At 39.7% G+C, this 23,237-nt stretch overlaps 3 protein-coding genes across 5 annotated transcripts; all 3 read left to right on the forward strand.

The window, feature by feature from the left end:
- Positions 1–558: 558 nt before the first annotated feature.
- On the forward strand, positions 559–4,191 carry LOC111566099 (zona pellucida sperm-binding protein 4-like). Its single transcript, XM_023266501.2, has 10 exons — positions 559–899; positions 992–1,113; positions 1,207–1,309; positions 1,394–1,611; positions 1,695–1,783; positions 1,867–2,000; positions 2,237–2,426; positions 2,529–2,664; positions 2,753–2,816; positions 3,025–4,191. Exons 1-10 carry the CDS (start codon positions 638–640, stop codon positions 3,111–3,113), a joined length of 1,407 nt encoding a protein of 468 aa, XP_023122269.2. The 5' UTR covers positions 559–637; the 3' UTR covers positions 3,114–4,191.
- On the forward strand, positions 4,027–10,511 carry dhx40 (DEAH (Asp-Glu-Ala-His) box polypeptide 40). Its single transcript, XM_023266493.3, has 17 exons — positions 4,027–4,354; positions 4,566–4,711; positions 4,798–4,917; positions 5,847–6,083; positions 6,390–6,456; positions 6,537–6,668; positions 6,763–6,862; positions 6,955–7,041; positions 7,165–7,347; positions 7,442–7,522; positions 7,634–7,791; positions 8,366–8,480; positions 8,634–8,742; positions 8,890–8,984; positions 9,079–9,148; positions 9,261–9,489; positions 10,291–10,511. Exons 1-17 carry the CDS (start codon positions 4,183–4,185, stop codon positions 10,410–10,412), a joined length of 2,223 nt encoding a protein of 740 aa, XP_023122261.1. The 5' UTR covers positions 4,027–4,182; the 3' UTR covers positions 10,413–10,511.
- Positions 10,512–10,799: 288 nt separating this feature from the next.
- akt2 (v-akt murine thymoma viral oncogene homolog 2) lies at positions 10,800–22,150 on the forward strand. 3 transcript variants are annotated; one of them, XM_023266488.3, is made up of 14 exons: positions 10,800–11,225; positions 12,839–13,030; positions 13,302–13,433; positions 13,557–13,668; positions 14,612–14,765; positions 15,601–15,735; positions 15,824–15,889; positions 15,982–16,050; positions 16,869–16,991; positions 17,317–17,445; positions 18,504–18,718; positions 19,654–19,741; positions 19,829–19,931; positions 20,052–22,150. In XM_023266488.3, the coding sequence occupies exons 2-14, from the start codon at positions 12,985–12,987 to the stop codon at positions 20,129–20,131; spliced, it is 1,452 nt and encodes a 483-aa protein (XP_023122256.1). In that variant the 5' UTR covers positions 10,800–11,225; positions 12,839–12,984; the 3' UTR covers positions 20,132–22,150. The 3 variants fall into 3 exon arrangements, with proteins under 3 accessions (XP_023122256.1, XP_023122260.1, XP_054868158.1); XM_023266492.3 differs by having other exon boundaries at positions 15,604–15,735; XM_055012183.1 differs by having other exon boundaries at positions 12,940–13,030.
- The last annotated feature ends 1,087 nt before the right edge of the window (positions 22,151–23,237 follow it).

Genomic DNA, 23,237 nt, shown 5'->3' on the forward strand with positions numbered 1-23,237 from the left:
GGCTTTGTTATGTGCCAAAGTCAACATTTGAGAGGCAAGTGAAAGGGAAATGAGTTGATAACTGAGCAGATAAACAGATTTAACCACTTAAAAGCATAAAATGCAATAGTTCTTCAGTTAAGTTTGTTTGCTTGGTGTCCTTTTAAACCATCAGTGCTTGTTCCATTTTACTTGAACATGTCTTTAGAGGGAAGGTGGGGTTCTTGATGTGTTTGCGGGTCCAGTATACAGTGGGAACACTTTTTCTTTATAGAAATAAAACAGACACACAACAAATTCTAAAAAGTAATACTTGGAGTAATCTTTAGTATTTTAGGTGGTTTGATTGGTAATCTATCAAAAAAATGACCTTCACCACATGAAAGAACGTCAGCATTTAAAAAAAAATATTCAGAGTTTAATTCAAATTCAAGACATTTGTGTGGGTTTTTTCACATTTTTATTTTTTTGCACCTACATACTGTAGGCTCGTGGGAAAAATACCCGACTAGATACATGAAGATACAAGCAAACTCAAGAGAGGACCCAGATACGGGTTGATTTGACCACAGGATGTTCATGCTGTGAGGCGGCAGACACCACATTGAGCGTTGAGTTGCTGGGTTACTTTCACACTCCTGGTTGCCGATTAAAGTAAATGAGAAGCAGCTGCTCCACGTGTCACGATGAGTCTCAGCAACCAAAAATGAGGACGTGTGTTCCAGACCTTATTTTGGTGACATTTACTTCTCTGTCACTGCTTTTCCTGACATGTAAAGTCCAGTCTGCTTCAAAACAACCTAAAGTGACATTTTATAACACTTTCAGCAATGATATGTTGGTCTGCCATGAAGAGTTCATGTCTGTTTACATACCAAAAGTGGAATTTCCCGATCTTCCTTTCTCCATTTATGTCCAAGGTAAGTCAAACACTGTAAAAATATTCATAAATTTGAGCTTTGAGGTGTGTGTCTTTTATTATGCTCTTGTTTGTGTCCACATTTACATGCAGATGAAAGCAGCAGATATTACCAAGCCATTGCTATAGCAAAAATGTGCCATTACTACCTTGGAGAGACTGACACCTATGCTGTCTTAACAGTGTCTTTCCATGGATGTTTCGTGAGAAGAAAAGTGAGCTGAGAAGCTTCTTTATTATGTCTGCTATTTTATTTGTAATACAGACTTGTCTAAATTCTAATCTTTCTTTAACATTTCATTCAATAGAGATATACGACGAGTCTGACTGTGGTCATTGCGGCGCTTGCAGACGGGAGCAAACTTGAAATTGTCAAGTCAATACCTCTAATCTGTGAAAGGAAAATGAAAGGTTGTAATTTCACGTGTAAAGGCAAATCCTGACGTTATATTTAACAGTTCTGCTTATTAACATTTCCACATGTATTTTCCACAGAGGCAAACCAAATTTTTCTTCCACGGTTACCTGGGCAATATTTCTGCAGCAAAGATGGGTTCAACATTACAATCCCCAGGAGCACCACAATCCCACCTCTGAACCTGGATGCGGTCTGGATCCCTTCTGGCCACAACCACAACTGCAAACCTCAAAAAAGATCCAATGATACTGTCACGTTCAGCTTTCCATTCACTGACTGTGGCACCCAGGCCATGGTAAATGTAAATAAATCACATGCCAGCCTTTAGATAGGTCGGGTGGTATTTTTGTGATTAAATGGAACAGGTTTGGCTTGCAGATTTCAGATGGGAATATTACGTACCAGATCAAGATTGAGGTGAAACGAAATCCCCGGAGATCTTCCATACGTCGTGACACTCCTTTCCAGTAAGATTTAAAAAATAGACATGGATGTCTCGCCTTTTGCAGACACGGATTTCAATTTTCTTACTGATCATCTTGTGTTTTAGTCTTACTGTGCAGTGTAGCTTTGTACTGACTCGAATGACTCAACTGGGCTTCACGGTTCAACAAAAACAGTTGGAGTACCCGTCGACACTGAGGAGCAAAGGAACACTGAGGACTGAAATGAGGTTTGCCAAAGGTCAAAGCTGTCCATCATTTCAAATTTTGGCATTTATTTTCCATTCATCAGTCTATAAATGCATCAACATTTATAAATTTAATATATTAAACAGGATACCTTTAAAATCATTGACAGCACTGTTAAAACTGAATATGCATAAAGATCAATCACTTTTACACTGAAGGACAAACCCAAAAACTTCAAGTATGATGGTTCTTACTCTGTTCATGTTTTTCTTTTTTATTTCTTTGCAGATTCCTCTTACAGGTCCTTCCATTCCTCAGGTGACACTCCAACAGTAGTGGAACTTGGCCAGCCTGTATATGTGGAGGTGTTTGTGGTCAAACATGAGGACAGGGACTTGGTGCTGCAGCTGGAGGACTGCTGGGCGACGCCGACTGAGGACCCGCATGACCCGCAAAGATGGAAGCTGCTTGTTAAAGGGTAAAAACTCTTGAAATTCAATGGAAGATTGCGCCAAATGTTATATAATTCCTTAAAGAAGAAAAAAAAAAGATCTAAAGTCAATTTTTGCATCCAATCAAGGTGCCCTTACACTGGTGATAGCCAAAGAACTGTTGTGCTGCCAGTCTCCAGTAATGAGCTGCCATATCCCTCCCTTCACAAATGGTTTGAGGTGAAGATGTTCGTATTTGTGTCGCCACGGACATTTAAAAACCTGGTATGTAACAGAAATATAAATTAACAGACAGTAGTTTCATTAGTATGTTGTTTTTTAAAGTCTTGTTATCTCTCCTGTTGTACTCCAGGTGTATTTCCACTGTGATGTAGAGATCTGTAAAAGACCAGATTGCTTACATCCCTGCAGCAATCGTAAGTGAACCTTCAACCTATTTATCTTTTATGGAGTTGGTGAATCTATTGGTGATTATTTATTTCTCCTTATTCTAATTTATGGTCTATCAATGGAGTCATATGCAGCACAAACTGAGAAGCAGTGACTTTGGTCTACTGTAAAACTACCTGACATGTTTGCATGTCACACTGTCAACAATAGGTTTTGTTTTTCGGTGTCTTGCAGGAAAGCGTGCCTTAAGAGTCACACCAGGGCCAGGACGGAGGACTTTTAACAGAGTAGTTTCTGGTGGACCTCTTTGTTTTCTACTATAAATGATCACAAAAGAAAATTAAATTAATTTTAAGCACTGAAATTAGAAACAGTTCAACCAAGAACTGTACATGATATTGGAAGAGATAATAAAACTATACTTTCACCCCAAGTAGTCATCTTTTATATGATTTTTCTGCTGTAAACTTAGCTAATTCCTTGTGTTTATGACATTAACCTTGACAATGTAAGTTGTGAGTGTCCTCTTTTAAATGCATGGTCCCTTAGTTTTAATTAATTTAATTTACACTAAATTTTAATATATGAAGCAGGTTCAAAAGGGCATTGTGAGGGGGAAAAAAAGAACTGTCATTGTAGACTCTTTACGGTATTGGCAGTTTTAAAAAGCGAACATCTATTTTTTTTTTTAATATGAAATTGTATTTTAGAGTGGGAAAAGGCTTTCCATATTTACCATACAGACTGTGTTGCTAAGTGAAGATTGATGATGGAATCTATAATAGCAGCTCAGTGCAGAGATTTTTTTTTATCACCAACATATCCACAGATGAAGTCAGTCCTCAGTTTTTGACTTTTTCCTCGAGAAACCTCCCAAAAACTACAGTCGACTGTTATTTCCAATATAGTATGTGTTTAGTTATTTTAAGATGTCCAGTCTGTTGATTATTTGAATTTAGTAAAATATGACTTGTTGAAAATATAGCTTTGTTTAATCCTTGAACATTAAAGAACTGTCTAATTGACAATGTCGTGAATAGCAATAAATGTACTTGAATTTTTGTGTTCCGTTTATGTTTGGTGTTTGAAATTTTCTGTGTAAACCTTATTTTAAAAAAACAAATATATCCCGCCAGACTTTTATTGTGGTGGGGGATGCTGAGTCATGTGCCCATAATGTGACCAATAGGAATGGAGGATGAGTTAGTTTGCGGAAGTCAGCCTGCGTACCGTTTTCGTAAATGAGGGGAAATGTTAAAGAAGTTGATATTTTGTATAGTTTAACGCTGTCTGGGGGGCACAAACGCGAAGTAAACCGAGTCAGTAATTGTTTCATCTGTTCAGCTTCTCTCACTGGTATGTGCGGGTAAAGCTGAACACAAATTGTCAGTTATGTCCAAATCAGCGAGACGGAGCCCAAAAGAAAACGAGTCCAAACAGCTGCCTATCTATCAGCACAAAACCAAACTGATCCAGGCTGTCAGAGAGAGCTCTTTCCTGGTTGTCACCGGTGAAACTGGCAGCGGGAAAACCACACAACTTCCACAGTATCTGCATGAAGCAGGTAAGCAGATATCTACTGTTAGTACCGAAGTACCAAAACATATATTACACACATTTCTACATTTAAAGCCAACAATTAAACACAATATATGAATACCTTTCGTTAGTTTAAGTAACTCCTCAGCTCTGAACCATTTTGGGTTTTATCAAATTATGATACAAATGTGTGGCCTGTAACTTAAAATACGACCCATTTCTTCTATTTTTTGTAGGTTTTTGTAAAGATGGCAAAATTGGCATCACCCAGCCCCGCCGGGTGGCTGCCATCACAGTGGCCCAGAGGGTGGCCCAGGAGATGCAGTGCACTCTGGGAAGGGAAGTCGGCTACCAAGTACGCTTTGATGACTGCACATCATCGGTGAGGCACAAAAGATGATTCGCTCCTTGCAGAACATGCGACATATTTATTGTAAATATTCTATGACGTGATTGTGTTTCAACCAGGACACGATGGTGAAGTACATGACAGATGGCTGTTTGCTCAGAGAGATCCTGGCAGACCCTGGACTTTCTCAATACAGTGTTGTAATCTTGGATGAAGTTCATGAGCGCAGCCTCAACACAGTGAGTCAATATGCTTGCCCAATGTCATTAACACACTTTCTGCATTCGGGTCAGTCTGTGTCAACTGACACGGAATATGTCGCTGCGCTGTCTCAGATTTTGTGTTGTCCTCACAAATGTGTCCATTCCAGGCAAAGGCAAAAAAATAGTAATGTGGCAGAATTTTGAGAATTTCAGTTATGTGGTAAGGCACAACAAGCCTCATAAGTTGCTACATTTCAGTATGAAGGGAACATGGAAGTAACTTTTAACTTTGTATTTATAATGATAATATAGATCCCTATTCACACCAGAATTGTGGTCTTATGAAGTAGTCCACATTACAATTTTGTCAAGTCAAAATAGCAAAAAAAATGGAAGCCTTGGCTTGTCATGCAACACATTAAATTCTTCTGCTGTTAAAAACCCCAAACAGTTGGTGAAATGTTGGCCAAAAATAATACTTTTAGTTGTAAATGTGGATACATCCACATATATACGCTTAGAGGAGTTTTCTAGTGCCTTCTGGATACTTAGTTCCATTTTCAAGGGCCAATATTTAAACATTTGGTCTCTGCTGGAAGCATTTTTTTAAATGTCCTCACCTATTATAATGGGAAGTGGGAGTTACGGCTCTGGAAACATTGTATTAAAATGGCTGTCCGGATATGATGCTTTTTGAGGGTTAAAGTACAAATTTCCAAATCTGAAAAGTTCTCATAGTTCAACCAAAATAGTTTACAGAACTTAATTTTGGGGTCCAACATAAAAGAAATAAGTAAACGCTGAATAAAATTTGAAACAGTGCAGCAACACAGCTATCTGAAATGACACAATCTGATCTGTCATACTTCACATGCATAAAGCATATCAGCATCCCAAAAGCAGAAACCATTCTTTTTCCCCCACCTCCACCTCAGACATTAAGTATGTGCTTGTGCTTTTTACAGGACATTCTCTTGGGTTTGATAAAGAAAATGTTCTCCAACCCAGCTAACGCCCCCAAGAGCCGATCCATCCCTCTGAAGGTGGTGGTGATGTCCGCCACCTTGGAAACTGACAAACTTTCAGCATTTTTCAGCAACTGTGCCGTCTTTGCCATTCCTGGGAGGACGTTTCCTGTAACCTGCATGTTTGGCTCAGCTGTAGGACCGAAAGATGTGGAAAGCACCGGCTATGTGAAAGAGGTACCGGCTTTCATTTGTGAGCTAGGTGCTGTTTTCTATGTATTGCTGTATTTTCTGTAAAGTCATTTAATTTGGTTTCACAGCCTTATGATTATTACCATATGTTTGTGCTAATAATGTAATGAGTAGTGTAGCAAGTTACTTTTTACAGGGAGTATATAGGTAGTGTAATTGATGACTTTAAAAAAAAAAATCTGTGTTTGATGCCACTGTGATGTCATTTTTTTGAGTTTGATTATGAAATAAACTGATGTTGTTGCTGCTGCAGATTGATGCACTTGATTGAATTTACACCTCTGTTAACAGGTTGTTAAAGTTGCCCTGGATGTTCACACCAGTGAAATGGCTGGAGATATTCTAGTGTTTTTGACAGGCAAGCATTTATATTTTTCATTGATTACTGAGGCCTTACTGGGGAAAAAATATGACATTGATTCTTTTCGTGTTTGACAGGTCAGTCAGAGATTGAACGTGCCTGTGACTTGTTGTACGAAAAAGCTGAGTGTATAGATTATCGCTATGATGTACAGGACCAGACAGTGGAGGGTCTTCTCATTTTGCCCCTGTATGGATCCATGCCTACTGGTAAAAGCATACAACAGCTGTCAACACCTGATTTTCCACATTAAAATCAGTGTTAGCTTTATTTGCAATGTCATCTTTTTTGGTCTCGTCATAGATCAACAAAGGCAGATCTTTCAGCCGCCACCTCCAGGAATAAGAAAATGTGTAGTGGCCACTAACATTGCAGCAACATCTCTCACCATCAATGGAATAAAGTGAGCGAGGCCAATGCTGCCCACAGGTGACCGTAAAATTGTGACCCGACACTTCTGCAAAACACACCATCCTGCTGTTCTTTCCCCTGTAGGTACATCGTTGACAGCGGGTTTGTGAAGCAGCTAAACCACAACTCCAGGGTGGGCATGGATATCTTGGAGGTGGTGCCTATTTCAAAGTGAGTCTGTAAGCAATAAAATGTCATTTCATTTGAGTAATTTTCCCACTAATGCTCATGCCATGAAGAAAGCTTGCCAACAGAGATTTGGACTGGATTTCGGGGGGGGGTTTCTGTCATTAGGAGCGAGGCTCAGCAGAGAGCAGGCCGAGCTGGAAGGACCTCAGCTGGGAAATGTTTTCGAATCTATACCAAGGAGTTCTGGGAGAAGTGCATGCCTGAATATACAGTCCCAGAGATCCAGAGGACAAGTCTGACTGCAGTAGTACTCACCCTCAAGTGCCTGGGCGTTCATGATGTGATTAGGTACACAACTCTGTGTCTGTTTGTTACTCAGTGTCGTTTACCTCAGCGCACTTTCTTCTAGTTCATTCATTGTGAAGAGTTGATTTCTCTTAAGGTTTCCTTATCTGGACTGTCCGGAGGAGAGGTTTATTCTAGAAGCACTAAAACAGCTCTACCAATTTGATGCCATTGACCGGTGAGTATTTGTGTACACAGATCCTCTGGTTTCGAGGGGCAGCAGTAGCACGTTAAGTGGGTCTTGCAGAGATTTCATGAGCTCTTATCTGTCTGATGTTTTTGGCTGCAGAAGAGGAAAAGTGACCCAGCTGGGGGAGCTGATGGTGGAGTTCCCCCTGCATCCAGGCCTCACCAGGGCTTTGCTCAAAGCCGCTTCGCTTGACTGCCAGGAGCTGCTGCTCCCTGTGGCTGCCATGCTGTCTGTGGAGAACATCTTCATCAGGCCAGGTTAGCAACTTAATTTTTTATTGTTTATTTATTTATTTGGTAGGGACAGTGTGCATTAACAGATGCCTATTTATACAGCAATGGGTGTAAATATGCCGGATTATAGCAACAATGCTAATTTACATCTGCAGCCCCTGAGTAAAAAAGAAAAGACATAAGTGATGCATTAAACAATAAGTGACAATAAAAGCACGTTGCAAAAAGTACACAAAGAAAACATAACAGTGAAACATACAATAAAACGTAAGACAATAGGTCACAATAAAAGGACATTACAAAGTACACAAAGAAGTTATAGGTCAGTGGTCACAAGAGTGGTTCACCTTCAGCCACTTTGCTTTTTGACATTGAAGAACCTCAAACAGGATAAAAACAAACATGGTCTTAATTAATAAGGGAGAAAAAAACATGCATTTAAACATTCAACATTGTGAAATGTCTAATAACAAAGACACTAAGTGCATCCATCGAGTAGGTAACTGAGATACAGGACATTTATTTTTCTTTGCTTATGTGTAAAATGTGAATTTAAAAATATGAACTTTGAGTTCAGAGCTTTCCTTGTTCCCTGCAGGTCAACCTGAGGAACAGAAAGAGGCAGATGAGAAGCACAGAAAACTGGCTGCAAAGACCGGCGGTATGAATGACTTTGCCACACTCCTCAGTGTGTTTCAGTCGTGCAAATCCAGGTGAAGACAGTAATTAAGTTAGCACTGCAAGATGCATTTATATTTTTTTCCTTGCTTGTACAAAGAAGTGTCAACATTGGTTTATGACTTTATACTGCATGATGATAATATGATGACTGTTTTAATTGACAGCCTTCCTTGTGCTCTCTGTAGTGACAGACCTTCAGTGTGGTGTAAGGAGAACTGGATCCACTGGAGGGCGCTAAAGTCGGCCTTTAGTGTGGAGACTCAGCTGAGAGAGATTCTCCTCCGCCTCCAGCAGGTACAGCCTTTACATATTGCTGACCGAAGCATGCTGTGTGTTTAGTCTGCTAAACGTTTCATATTGCTGTAAAGACAGCAGTCACAATGCACAATTCCTCCTCAGTGTGGTTCTTAATTTTTGTGGATGTGCTGACTTGAATTTCAGAAAAGAGATTTCCCTGTAGAAACATTTGATGGTAATAGGAGTGAGCTCCTCAGACGGTGCCTGTGCACAGGATACTTCACCAACGTTGCCAGAAGGTACCATGAATATTATTTAAAATGATGATATTCAGTCTCCTTTAGCCTACTTCAAATACACCACAGTGTATCATTGTTATTCCATCACATATAGGTCTGTCGGAAAGGTGTTTTGCACAATGGATGGACATGGATCTATGGTTCACATTCATCCATCATCATCGGTAACTGTGTTTACGTACATATATATTTTTCAAAAATAATTCAGACTGCAACAAACGCTAACAGGCTTTTTCTATAATTTCTTCTTTGATCTCAATTTGTTGTGGCTCCAAGCTATTTGACCAGGAGGCAGAGCTGAACTGGGTCATCTTCCACGATGTGTTGGTGACATCACGGGTCTACATCAGGACTGTGTGTCCTATTCGATATGAGTGGGTGAAGGATTTGTTACCTAAACTCCATGAAGTGGACGTCTATGAACTGAGCAGTGTGGCAAGAGAAGAAGTTACTGACGAGGAAATGATCAAATGGGAGACCAGGGAGGCAGCCAAAAGACAACCAGGTTCTTGGAATAATTCATTAGATATTTAACTGGAAAGTGATGCTTTATGTTTTGTGTGTTCTGATCCCTATTCCAAGATGCAAATGGGTATTATGATTTAAAAAAAGATTCTGCCTAAATCAGATCATAGATTAAAATGCCATCTAAGTATTTCGTAATAGCTTTATAGAGTGAATGAAGTATCACTGTCTGGTGTAAATCTAATTTTATACCTTGTTAACTTGTCTAAATGTTGTGTTTTTTCATGCATACGAGCGAAATAAGCAGTTAGCACCGAGGTACTCTGAATTACCAAATGTAGATTACAGGGATAAGCCTGCCATTGGCCATGCTTTTTTTGTGGCTTTCTCCTCCTGTTCCATTGTCTACATGCTGCTGTTTTTTAAAACCCTCTTCATTACCAGAAACACCCTCCATGCTCGCAATGTACCGCACTAAAAATTTCAAGTGTTTTCGAGGATTTGGATCGCGCAGAAAGGCAACCTTCCTACATTTTAAATACATTTTTACCTCCCTGTGTGCAAATGTCCGCCAAATAAGTTCCATCATTACTTTCCTCTACAGCAGAATGATAGTGAGGTGGTAATAGAGGCTGGGAATTCTGCACATCTACACTGATATCTAAATCACTTTAAAGCAAGAAGGGATGCTTTTTTCTGGAAAAAATAAGAAATATGCAACTTTGATATGCAGAAATTATTTTTTAGGGGTAAAATCACTGACCAGAATGAGACTGTCAAATAATTAGAGCTTGCATTGTTCTCTGTGCTAAGGTAATGGATAACTTTGTTCTTTTTTCAGAGGTTTCTACAGAGGAGGTCATGAAGAAGTTGGAGAAGCGAAGCAACGAAACCACCGTCAGCGACGCTCGTGCTCGCTACCTGCAGCGAAAGCAACAGAGACAGCAAAGCAAAGCTCTATGACAGAAAGGCATTTTATTCTGATGATTTGATTTATATGCTGCATTTACAAGAGAACAGTTTTGGCAATGATATCTGAACAATAAACATACATTTATAACACTGCCTCTCATTTCTTTTGTCCCTACACTTTACACACCATGCTGCAGCAGTGCTTGGGTTTTGTGGGTTTGGGATTAAGTTCACATTTACATAAAAATAAGCAAAAGACACATTGGATACTGGATGCATATTTGAATGGTTTTGCACTGCCTATCAGTGAGACAGAGTGTGCTGCAGCTCTGTACAGTTGGGATGAGGTTAAGGTTACAGTATAGTACTTGGTGTACTTTCACACCGACCGTTCAGGTGCAGTGGACCCTCTCTGCTCTTGTTCGTCACTTCCCCTTGTGTGCGTCTGCGGGGCTGCTGTACTGTCTGGCTGGGACGGAGGGCTTCCATGCTAAGCAGGCGACTAACCACATTAAACCCACTAAACAGGCGTTTTTTCTCCCTCCTGGATACGGGAATCGCTCGTGGTCGTACTTAACGCTCGTGTCCACCGCTGTGCACCTCGGTGGACTTTATTCCGTGGTCTGCTTGCTTCAGTAAACCACTGCAGCAGCAACGGACCGAGCACGCCGCCGCCGCCGCTGTTGTTGTGAGAGAAGAAAACAAGCTCGGCGAGCAGTCCGCTAAAGCTGTGTGATCATTGACAGAGTTCAGTACACACAAGCTTCGAGTGATAACTGGTGGGAGCTTTGTACAGCGAATCTCTGAGCCTTTTCAAGAAGCGGCGGCTGGGGATATTTTTTTTTTTTAGTCTCACAAGTCGAGGTAAGAATAGACGGAGTAACGAGAACTAGCGCGAGTGGCTAACTGACATGCTAACTAGCCGTTAGCTTGAGAGGTATTTTGGCTAGCTGCCTTGTTTGGTCGTAATGCGGTCATGGTCAGTGTCCTTACTGCTGTCTGACGCGCGGCTTGGCCCAGCTGCCCATCAGCTATAATGTTAGTTCAAGTGTCGTAACCGCTTGACTGCTCTTGAGCTACGATAGAAAGGCTAGCGACCTGCGTTGGACTTGGAAGGTAACGTTTGTTGACTTTGTCTTAGCTAGCTGCCACACTGCAAAGATGTGTTATCGTTACGGTGGTGTTTACGTTAGGCAGCTTGTGGTCGTGCTTCGTACAGTACATAGTTTTTTTTCAGACAATGATCAAATATGATTAGCAAACATTGTATTCGTGTATGGATAGTTTTGGGATCTATTGCCTTTGTTGTTTCGTCAGGAGCTGCTACACGCAAGCCAAAAAACAAACCTTAACGTATGTAACTGACATTATTGCGTTTTGTTTTTAAAGACAAACTGGTGTACAATTTACAATAGTCGGCGCACTTATCTCAAAGAGCAATTAGCTATTACTCTGGCAGTTCTAGCTGTGAATAACCGTGGGTGGCCATAAAAGAGTCTGAAGTCGAGGGAAGCCTTATCTGTTTTTATCTTTGTAAACAAAGCCGTTCAAACAGTCTTTGTGACTGTATGCACTGTAATATTCCACCCCATCATTTTCACCGAAATATTGTGAGATTCTGGTAAACCTATTATCTAACATAAGCTGTTGATTCAGCACTGACCCTGGATCACCAAGGCCTCTCCACAAACATTCAACAAAGAGCTGCAGGAGGCTGTTGCGTTTGACAGTACAGAGCTTTGCAGGCATTTTTGCTAATTGTTAGATCAGTGGCATTGATCCCCCGATTATGTTTGCTTGGTATCACTAGAATAGCATGATCTACCATTTTTTAGATGGAACATGTCAGTGAAAACACCACGGGTATGTCAGAGAGATTTGCATGAGATGATGAAAGTACCCAGATTGGTCATGATAATGATGTGCAAATTTCAGCAGTTTTCTTTGTTGTGGAGTTGTGTTTCAAGGCAACAGAGTCCCTCAGACAGTGAAGAATTTATTCAAGCGCAATGCTGTGGTGACAAAACTCAGATAGGCATCAAGAGTAAGACTTTCTTGTGAAAAATCAGTTTCACATTATGTCTTCACCTCTCTCATTGACTGTAGTGTTACTTCCTTTAGGCCTTTTGTCTTTTTACATTTGTTTTCATTGTTACTCTATATATGAGTGAGTGTTAAAAAAAAAAAAAAAACATTACCCGAGGTCTAAATGTTTTTACTGAATGTGAGGAACTGAATTGTCAATAGTCAGAAGTCACATAGCTCTTTTGCTACCGCTTCTAAATGTCAGTTTTTAATTTTTGGTAATGACTAGCATTGTACTCATATGAAATGTTTATTCACCAGTATGTATTTCAGTGATATTTTCCTCATATTAATGGTTTATGTCCTTTTTTTTTGTTAAAGCTACATCAGGATACAGTAAGAAATGTTTTTTTGTACTGATTTTGACTATGTATTTGTTGTTTTCCTTCCAGGTATTACATTATATATATATATATATATATATCTTTTTTTTTATACCTGAGCCACCGTCAGGCACTTGACCAGTAAGAACAGTTTGCACAATTTCCACCAGCTTGTCTGCGGCCCCCTCCCTACCCAGACAGTCTTCTGCCCCAGCATGAATGAAGTCAGTGTTGTGAGAGAAGGATGGCTTCACAAGAGAGGTAAGTGACCCTTTGTGTTCGCCGTCGATCATCTGAGTCTATACTAAAAGTAATAGTCCATGGCAAAATCTATATTTTGAATGTAAATGCTCCTTCAAAGGCGTCTAAGGTTTGTAGTTTCCTCACTGACAAAGAACAGCTACAGCAGCTTAATTCATTCAATTACAGTCGATTTCCAATGTAAAAATATTGCAGGACAGAGTAGCATCTTTATCTATATAAAAGCCAAACACAAGCAGGAAGTCAGAAATAATAACCTGTCTGTTTCCAGGTGAATACATTAAAACATGGCGTCCTCGTTACTTCATCTTAAAGAGCGACGGCTCTTTCATCGGCTACAAAGAGAAGCCTGAGGTGTCCAGTGACCACAGCCTCCCACCGCTCAACAACTTCTCTGTCGCAGGTCAGCTTTCCCTTCTGCTGGTCAAATCTCAAATAAGTGTCATGTTTAACTCTTGAGCACAATTTGTTTTGTTGTTAGTGCCTTCACTTCTCCAGCGTTAGCTTATATGTCTATGCTATGCAGAATGCCAGCTGATGAAGACGGAGCGCCCCAAGCCCAATACATTTGTCATTCGGTGTCTGCAGTGGACCTCTGTTATCGAGCGGACCTTCCACGTAGATAGCAATGAGGAGAGGTTTGTATTTTCTGTCTGTGGTAGAAGTGGCTGTAGTAAGACAGAAAAAAACATGTGCGAGGGCAGCTTGTAGTGCATGTGAAAACAGCGTTTTACCGTACTTGAGGAAAAAGTTGTCTGTCTACATTGAAGAAATCTGTAAAACACATATACAAAAACATAGTTTTTGTCAGAAAACTGCCAGATTGAAAGTAGTGACTTGATCACAGCGTTAACACTATAGAAAGAATGTACAGGCTGACTTAGTTTGAAGGCCAACTTGGAAAAGAAAAAACATTTTTAGATTTAGCCAGCGATATGTGTTAGAATATATATGACACAAATGTTGATAGTGTCTTGGGGAAGAGTGTTTAAGACATTGTTTTACTAGAAACATTTCTGGAATAAGTTCAGTTTTAGTGTGTTGTTAGCTGAAGCGAGTTTAAATGATAATGTGCTGGACTTGCTTTAAAGAAAGGAGGGAGAGAAAGACATGAGCAGCAAACTTGAACACAGGAGGGCAAAATGAGTCATTGTTTTTTACATTCAGTGGAAGCCATTTAGTTTTTAAGAGTAGTAACAACCATCATGCCCCAGTTAGAATTCAGCCAGATTAGGCGTGATTATTCACCTCTAACCCAAGCAGTCGCCACTGAGTTTTGTTTACATCGGCTCTGCCAAGTACCAAATCCTAGCATCCTCCAGCTGAATAGTACGCAGATTATCTCTACCAGCTAAATTTAGCTTACTAAAGCACTGTCTTTCCTTCAAGATATATTTTTGGTGCAATATCTACAAATCAAAAGCAAACAAAACAGTGCAGCTGTATGTCATTGCTAACTACAATTGAAATCTTGAGGCAAAACTTATTCTATTTCATATTCTTAGAAAATATATTCAGAGTAATTTGGACATGCCTTTGGCTAAATTTGATAAAGGCAACGTGTGTTCTCTTCTGGTTCAGGGAGGAATGGATGCGATCGATCCAGGCAGTAGCAAATAGCCTGAAGAGTCAGCAGCAGGATGAGGAACCCATGGAGATCAAATTTGGCTCACCCAGTGACAGCAGCGGCACAGAGGAGATGGAGATTGCTGTGTCCAAATCCCGCACAAAAGTGGTCAGTATTTGCACAAGCAGGGCCTGGCAGCTGAGTGTTTGTCCAGCCAGACTCATCTTCACTGAACAACTTGTTTAAACTTTAAGCTTCTTTCTCAAAGCTTTTTTTTTGGCAAAGCAATCTCTAAATGAGTAAAGGGCAACAGTTGTATATGCATTTTTTTCTTGTGCACAAATGCTTAAAGTGATTTTGAAGGTTTTAGATTTTACAGTCATTCTTTGTCTACTGATGTGATGTTTTCAGTGTAAAAATCATGTTGAAATGTATCATGTGTGGCTGTTATTGGTTACTGATCAAGTAGAAGTTTATAGTTCTTCAAAGTATTTTGATTTTAATTTGTTATTCTGTGAAAAAAAAAAGTCCCCATGCTTGTCCACGACACTATTCTAATAGAGATCATCGTCTCCCAGCAAAAGTACTTTTTTGTTGAATATTAAAAACTTGACTCCTCTTGCTTGCTGTAATGTCTGAAGCGCTAATTTAAATGCTCCCTAATTTGAAATAGTTGAAATATTTATAACGACAATATGTCAGGCAATTACCTGTCATGTCTTACATGCATGAGAGATAAATATATGTTGGGATAAATTAGCTGTAGTCCACAAACATTAGCAGTAGGAACAGTAGAGTGGGGAGTCATCTAAATGCTGTACGTTTCAGAGAGGCTGTTATGATGTGTTTACGTTACATAAGAGCACATTTTTTGAAGCAGATCAAAACTCGTAGAGAAAACACTCATGATGCCTTTATGAAAAACAAGGAGTGACTTCAGTTTGGTGTGAGAGCACTAATCTATACTATATTTGTCATAGCTAATTTTTGAGTACTGTTTCAGCAGACCATGAGTGATTTCGACTACCTGAAGCTGCTGGGCAAAGGGACATTTGGCAAGGTGATCCTGGTGAAGGAAAAGGCCACAGGGATGTACTATGCCATGAAAATCCTCCGCAAAGAAGTCATCATTGCTAAAGTTAGTGTCGTCACATCACAGTAAACCTTTAAACTGTGTTGGTCTTCCTCGCATTGAATGGACTGAATGTATGTGTGTTTACTTTTAGGATGAGGTGGCACACACAGTTACAGAAAGCAGAGTTCTCCAAAATACACGGCATCCCTTTCTAACGGTGGGTTACCAGCCACAGTTTGTGCTTTTCAAAATTAAGACCATTTTTTCAGTACAGTGCAGCCACTAACTTTTGTTTTCACTCCTCTACAGACACTAAAATATGCATTTCAAACACATGACCGGCTATGCTTTGTAATGGAGTACGCAAATGGAGGAGAAGTAAGTATTCTTCTCTCTCAGCAAGCCTACGGTTGTGTTTTAACAAGCGTGGAAGAAATAAAAAACTAAAAAATCCAGATCATTGCACTTAGAGTGGGTTTGAAAAACAAAAGGTGTTCATTTCAGTAGGCTAGAGACACAAAAAAAAGTACGCCAGCGCGTGTCGGCATGTTCCCTTCTTGACAGTATTTAGACACAAAGAAACAGACCAAGTAATTATAGTTACAGTCATCACAGGTGCACAGAGTTCTGTCATCATTTTCTTTCTCTTTGGCCTCTAGGGGCATCACATAAAAAATATAAACACTATACTCAAGCAATATCAATATATAATGTCTTCACATGAAAGATCTTTTAAAGGGGAAAAATCTTTTAAGAATACAATTTTGCCTTCTGTTTTATTCTAAACCCATCTGCCAAAGTAACCCTTTGGACAATGGCTTATTGCCGTAGGGTTGAAACATTTCAATTTATAATCAGTGTATGATTTGATCTCTGTTTATGAAAGCAACCAAATCAGAACACGTTGTGGGCTGGGTTTGATGATGTGTTAAAGTGATGTTTAAAGAACGGGGCCAAATCATTCTTCATTCTTTCACTAGAATTGTAAGGACTGCTTTGGTTGCTGCATACACACGGCTGGTTGTTGACTCAGACTTTTAGAATAAAAAGCATTTTTTTCTAAAGTTGTAGATGTGCATGCAGAAAAGTTTGCATTAAGAAAAATCAAACGTAAACCTTCTGAAATGAAGTATTCCAAGGAACTTGAGGAATTGTTCTGTCTCTCATTCGTGTTTACTTTTTTAATTCCCTTGCAGCTCTTCTTTCATTTATCCCGGGACAGAGTATTCACAGAAGACAGGGCACGATTCTATGGTGCAGAAATAGTGTCAGCACTGGAGTATCTACACTCACGCAATGTAGTTTACAGGGATTTAAAGGTGAGATATTTTCTTGCTTTGACAGCATAGCAGCAATTCATTCTAAATAGGCTGGAGGGGTATTTTACCATGTAGAAAAGAATTTGATTAGGAAGTAACTACCTACAATGATAGATCGAATTTGCATGCAGTGACTCTGCTAAGAGTTTTAAGAATGATTGTATTGTAAATAAAAATGAAAAACAACTTTTTAAACCAATTTTCAGCCCTACTCTTCAAGTTTCAATTATATACTGCACCCGTGGATACATTCTATTAGATTCCTTCTTTATGTTCTTTATCCATCATAGCTGTCTGACTCTATTTTCATGCTTTCCCTCCACAGCTGGAGAACCTCATGTTAGACAAGGATGGCCACATAAAGATAACAGACTTTGGACTGTGTAAAGAGGGGATTACGGACGGTGCCACTATGAAAACCTTCTGTGGGACCCCAGAGTACTTGGCACCAGAGGTAACTCCACATCAGCTGTGGATATTAATATGTTTTCTGAGCAGGATTATGTAAATGACCACATATGTCACAGGGCTGCATGAGGCTAGTGTTGGTAGGCTGCGGGGTTCATATTTGAACATTTTGGTGCAACTTTCTTGACTTCCTTGTGGGGTACAGTGTGAAAGCCATTTAGGACAGCAGCTCTGCTGGGAGAGCTAGTTGTCAAATCAGAGTTTTGGTGTTTTTACATAAGAATAGAAATATATCAGAAAAAGTCAAATGATTTTATGCATTTTAAATGTCCTATACTAATAGATGTGTTTATATAGTAGGGACATTTTCTCCTTTAAACTGATCTGTGAAACTGTGTTTGCTTCCAGTTTAAACAAAAATAATGAAATAAGTAGCGTTTGATTGATGGATTTTTGATTAAGTCTTACTTTACATAATTCTGTATGTGTAAACAGCATTCTGAAATATGTTTTGTGATTGCAAGTTTTGGGATTTTTGTCTTATTCTTGGGAGTACGCAGTAATATAGCATTCTTTAACTTACAGGCTGCCAGGGCACCCACACCTTGAAATTTGTTCTTGATCCTGTAATTCCATGAAAAATGGCAGTATTTTACCCCTTGACCCTGATTGTTGCGAATTCGCAACATACCACTTTCATTCAGACTGCAGCTGAGATAGCATATCCATTCCCCAATGCCGGTTTGTGCAAATTCAATATGTACCTCAGAACCTTTTGCAAGCACTGGTTTCTGGTAGGACCGATTAGAGTGGGACTTAATTATTATATATCTGTTCTATGTGTAATAGATAAATTAACAATCTCCACTTATTTTAGCATCAGCTGGAAAGCAAAAACACACAAAATTTTTATTTTATTTTATTGTAAATAAATTCAGGCTTCAAGGGCTTAATGTGTCACAGAACAAAATATTTGAAGATTTCATGGCTGCTGACAGTAGTGTTTTATTCTTTTGAGACTGAAGAGACATTCATGGATATTCTTGCACTGTTATTCCTATTGTTTTGTTTCTCTCTCAACTCATTTCATTTCTACACTGTCAGGTGCTGGAGGACAATGACTATGGGCGAGCAGTGGACTGGTGGGGATTGGGCGTGGTGATGTATGAGATGATGTGTGGTCGGTTGCCCTTCTACAACCAGGACCACGAGCGTCTGTTTGAACTTATCCTCATGGAGGAGATCCGCTTCCCCAAGAACCTGGCTCCTGAGGCCAAGGCCCTGCTGGCAGGCCTGCTTAAAAAGGATCCCAAACAAAGGCAAGTGGTGTGCGGCTCATGTTTGTTTGTCTATAATAATAACCACTAATGATTAGTGAATATAATCCTTGATTGGAACAAAAGCACAAGATTATGTAATATAGGTGTCCTTAATAGTGTTTGTATTGGTAAACAGACTTATTTTTAATCAATTTTAGAAAGCTAAAACTATAAAATGTATTTTTGTTTTAAAGATAATTTCCCAAAAACAAAACATAACTTTGATTAAAACTTGAAGTATCCAACCCATTGCTTTAAATCTAATTTTCTAAACACCTGTTTACTGGAGCCATTTTGAAACAGTATTTCACTTTATAAAGCACGGTTTCAAAATCTGAATGTATTGTAAAGCTTCTGTGTTGTGTCAATGTAGTGCAAGAAGTAGTTGTTTTTTAAGACTGATATTTACCTGTGACTTATGGGAGAGAACACATAAGTGGATGTTTATTATTTTAGTGTGTGTCCATAGTATAAATAAATCTTTAAGCAGTGCAGCTTAGGACAACATGTCCCTCCTTGCACCATTACACTTAGTTTTGTGAATCTTCCACTGTGCTTAAGGGCACCACGTAGTCACCTATGAAATAAGTAACCATGTTATTGAAGCCCATGTTCCTTCTTGATTAGTTTTGGTTCAGGGTAATGGCCATAAACAGGGACATAATTGATTGTTGTTGTGGTCAAGCGCCTGTGGTTCTGGTAATAGTCGAAGAACTGCTAATATTAGCACATTGAGCCCTGCCTGCAGGCCTACTAACACATCCACCTTTAAGTAGTAAGGAAATGAAGAAGAAATGTGTCAAGAAAGTGGTAAATACAAGTCAGAGGAGAACAACACAACACAACAGTTTGTTGTATATTTCTAACGAGTATTTCCACAATTATTTGTAGCTGGTACATGAGTAGGGATGATAGTGTTTCTGTGGCGTTTACAGGCTTGGAGGTGGACCAGACGATGCCAAAGAAGTGATGACCCACAAGTTCTTCACCTCCATCAACTGGCAGGATGTTACTGACAAAAAGGTGAGGAAATGAATTAAAGACAAATGATGTGATATTTAAAACAAGATGTTCTGAACATAAAATGACTCGTTTTGTTCTTCTCCTTAGCTTATTCCTCCCTTCAAGCCCCAAGTAACATCGGAGACAGACACGCGTTACTTTGATGATGAGTTCACAGCACAAACTATTACAATAACTCCTCCAGACAAGTGTAAGTACACATGTGCAGCTTTCATTTATGCTTCGTTTGTGTTTTTAAAGGAGGTTTGAGCTTTTATATCCGTTCTCATCCTATATGTGTTTTTGTTCTCTCCCTTTGTGTTTACTGCAGATGACAGTTTAGATGCAGAGGATTCCGATCAGCGTACACACTTCCCTCAGTTCTCCTACTCTGCGAGCATACGGGAATGATCACTCAGAATCTTGAACAAGCAGGCAGGCTGACACACGATCACAATCCCACATACACACTCGCACTGCTGGGGAATTTGAACGACACAAACAAAAAAGTGGCACAAGACACATTTTCATTCTGTCTTTAACGCACACGCACACATATACTGGCAAATCAGACAAGACACGGATCATAGAGTAGGAAGTGAACACACAGACCATGAATGACTGACCTCAGCAGGTTTGTGTGGATAGACTGGCAGCTTTGTCTCTGTACGTCCTCTCAGGGTTGGCATTAGGCTTCCCTGCAGGACCTTTGCTGCACTACACTGGGCACCACATCAAAGCCTTGACACGTTGAAAACCAGGTTATGCCAGCAAGTACCACCTCTTTACCAGCTGTACCCATGCTTCAGACACGCTAACACACACACACACACACACACACACACACACACACACCCACCCACCAACCAACCCACGCATAGACTGCATAATTATACATAAACATACTTGATAGATTTTTAAAAAGTATAATCAAAATTAGGAAACAGGAAATGATTTGGAAAAGAAACAACAAATTTTGATTTCATCAGTTATTACGGTTTTAAATGTAAAGCCATATTTCTGCATTTTTTTGTGATTTTTTTTTTTTTTTTTTTAACAAGTGCTCTTTCTGGAACTTGCTGTTACAAATCAAGTGTGGGGTTTTTCCTACAGTAGGGGGAAATGAGGACGAGGGGGGAGGGCGAGGAGGGTTGCCAATACTGTGTTTGCACTGCACGGGTGTATATGCGAATGGGTGAGCGGATGTGTGAATGTGCGCGTGTGCATAGAGTGCAGGAGAATGTCTGAACAACCATTTTGATTCTCAGCCATCCATTTGTGTCCGTTTTTATGCATGTTTTCAAACCCTGAACATTTGCTGGAATATCGACATGAGAGGACACTACACAGCGCACTCAGTGGGCTTTTTCTTAAAGGGAACAGGCATTTAATTTATGATTGCTGTGACCAGCTTGCCGTAAAGTCGACTTCGTCAGGATTAGAAACTGGGATCTCATGCATGGCTAACCTTTGCTTTAAAAGCCGCATTAATTCAACTTGATGTGATGCAGCGGTCAGGCTCGTCGAGTCCAGGTTGCTGTGTCCAAGTTGACTGACCAACTAGTAGCTGGTTGGAAGTGTAAGTAAGTTTTCATCAAGGCCAGTCGCACCATGTGTTGCAGACAGTAAGAACAGAAGGAAAGAGAAGAATAGAGACTAGGCATATGACCACAGTTTTTCCCCAACCTGTCTAGAGACCAACTAAGACGCCCACAGCTACACGCGGTCCTCAGCCCAAAAACTCTTACTCCCTAGCTGAAGAGTTGGGCACCAATCTTTTGTTCATTTTCTATTTGTAATATGAGTTTAAGTTGTTGAAACATTTCTAAAATATCCTTTTGAATGTCCCCATATTTAAAGATTGAGTTCAATCGTTGGTAGGAGGCCAAAAATTGACTGACTTGTTGGACGTTTAACACTTGATATGATTCCACATTTCATGTTTTGAGTCTTTGGTTTGTGTGTTCTTTAATGCTGTGTCGAAGCATTTAAATCTATGTAGTTATATGTCTGGAGCAACAGTCTGCAGGTTTACAATCCAACTAAATGCTGCAAGAGCTGTTTGACCAACCGTCAGCCTGCAGAAAGGAGGAATCAATCAAAACATCGCCTGTATCATTAAGTTGAAATGAAAACCTGCATACTTTGAGTCATGATGGCACATGATTGAGAGAAGCCCTGGACAGCATATTGAGAAGTGCTCATATTGACACAAGCATATTATATTCCATAATGCTGGAAGAGATGCTGGTTTGCTCTTTGAGCTTCACTAAAGGAACATCAAAACCATCTTGTATGTCATTGTTTTGTTTTTGTTTGTTGATTTTTCTCCTTTTTTTGTCCATCTATTTCACAAATTTTGGAAGACACATTGTCTTGATTAAGTATACATTATATAAAATATATATATTAAAAGTTTTTTTAAACTGCTTTCTTTTAATTTCTTCATTTCAAGGGGATTCCATTAGAGGATTTCTTATTTAGCCGAGATTGCAACTAATGTGACTTTGAATAGGCCGTAAATTTCCGCTCTGCATTATCACAATATCTGTTATGCATTGAAATACTGTTATTAAAGAAAACAATCAACTATATTTGTCGCAAAACCGCATGCTTAAAATTAATTTTTAAAAACAGATTGAAGCTGAGATTATGTAAAAGTGGTTTGGCTGCTATTTTCCAGGTAATATTTCACTGAAGTGGATTAAGAGCTATTCTTAATATGTTCTGTACTGTTGAGAAAAATCAAACGGCAGTTTAATACTTTTTCCCACCATTCCCTGCAGAGCACAGATGAGTGGCATTTAAAGGGTTTTGCCATGACATTCATCAGCATTCTCTGGGGTATCCCTCATTTAACACCCTAATTTGCTTTTATTCTAAGTTTGTGTGCTTGACAGAGTGCCTGTGAGATGTTTGAGTGTGATACAGACACAGAAAAGCAGCAGGTTTTTGACTTTCAGCACTGAGAACGTGACAGCCCCACTTCCTGCAGATGATGATGTGATCAAATGGCTTTGATTTACAGTTCACAACTCCAGCACCTCTTCTCACTGGCTCAGGCACAGCCATCATACTCTAGCCTAGTGTCCTGCTTTGGAAACGGCAGGGCCGGATATCAGAACCATTGCACTGATGGACTCCACTGTGGATTTGCCTTCATTGCTATCATGGCCATAAGGGGGTGCTGCTGGACTTTTTTGATATTGGTTGTGAAGCCATACACTGAACCTTGCTGCTGGCCACGCTTTAAGCAATGCTTCACAGCTGAACATGCAAGTTAATACCCCTGACCTCTCCTGTAGGCATACATAGGCACAACAAGTGCCTCTTCATTATTGTGTAAATACCAAAAAAAAAGCTTGGTGAATGCAGCATTAGTAGAAGGGGAGGCCTGCAGCTTCGTAGTATTTGATTTGCAGCTTTACTATGGTTACCTTGCTTCTCTGTATATTTGAATGTGAACAACAGTCAGGAATGTCACACCTGAGGCTGGTGTAACAAATTTTTTTTTTGC

This window comes from Amphiprion ocellaris, chromosome 7 (assembly GCF_022539595.1).
Source record: "Amphiprion ocellaris isolate individual 3 ecotype Okinawa chromosome 7, ASM2253959v1, whole genome shotgun sequence".
Taxonomy (NCBI): domain Eukaryota; kingdom Metazoa; phylum Chordata; class Actinopteri; family Pomacentridae; genus Amphiprion; species Amphiprion ocellaris.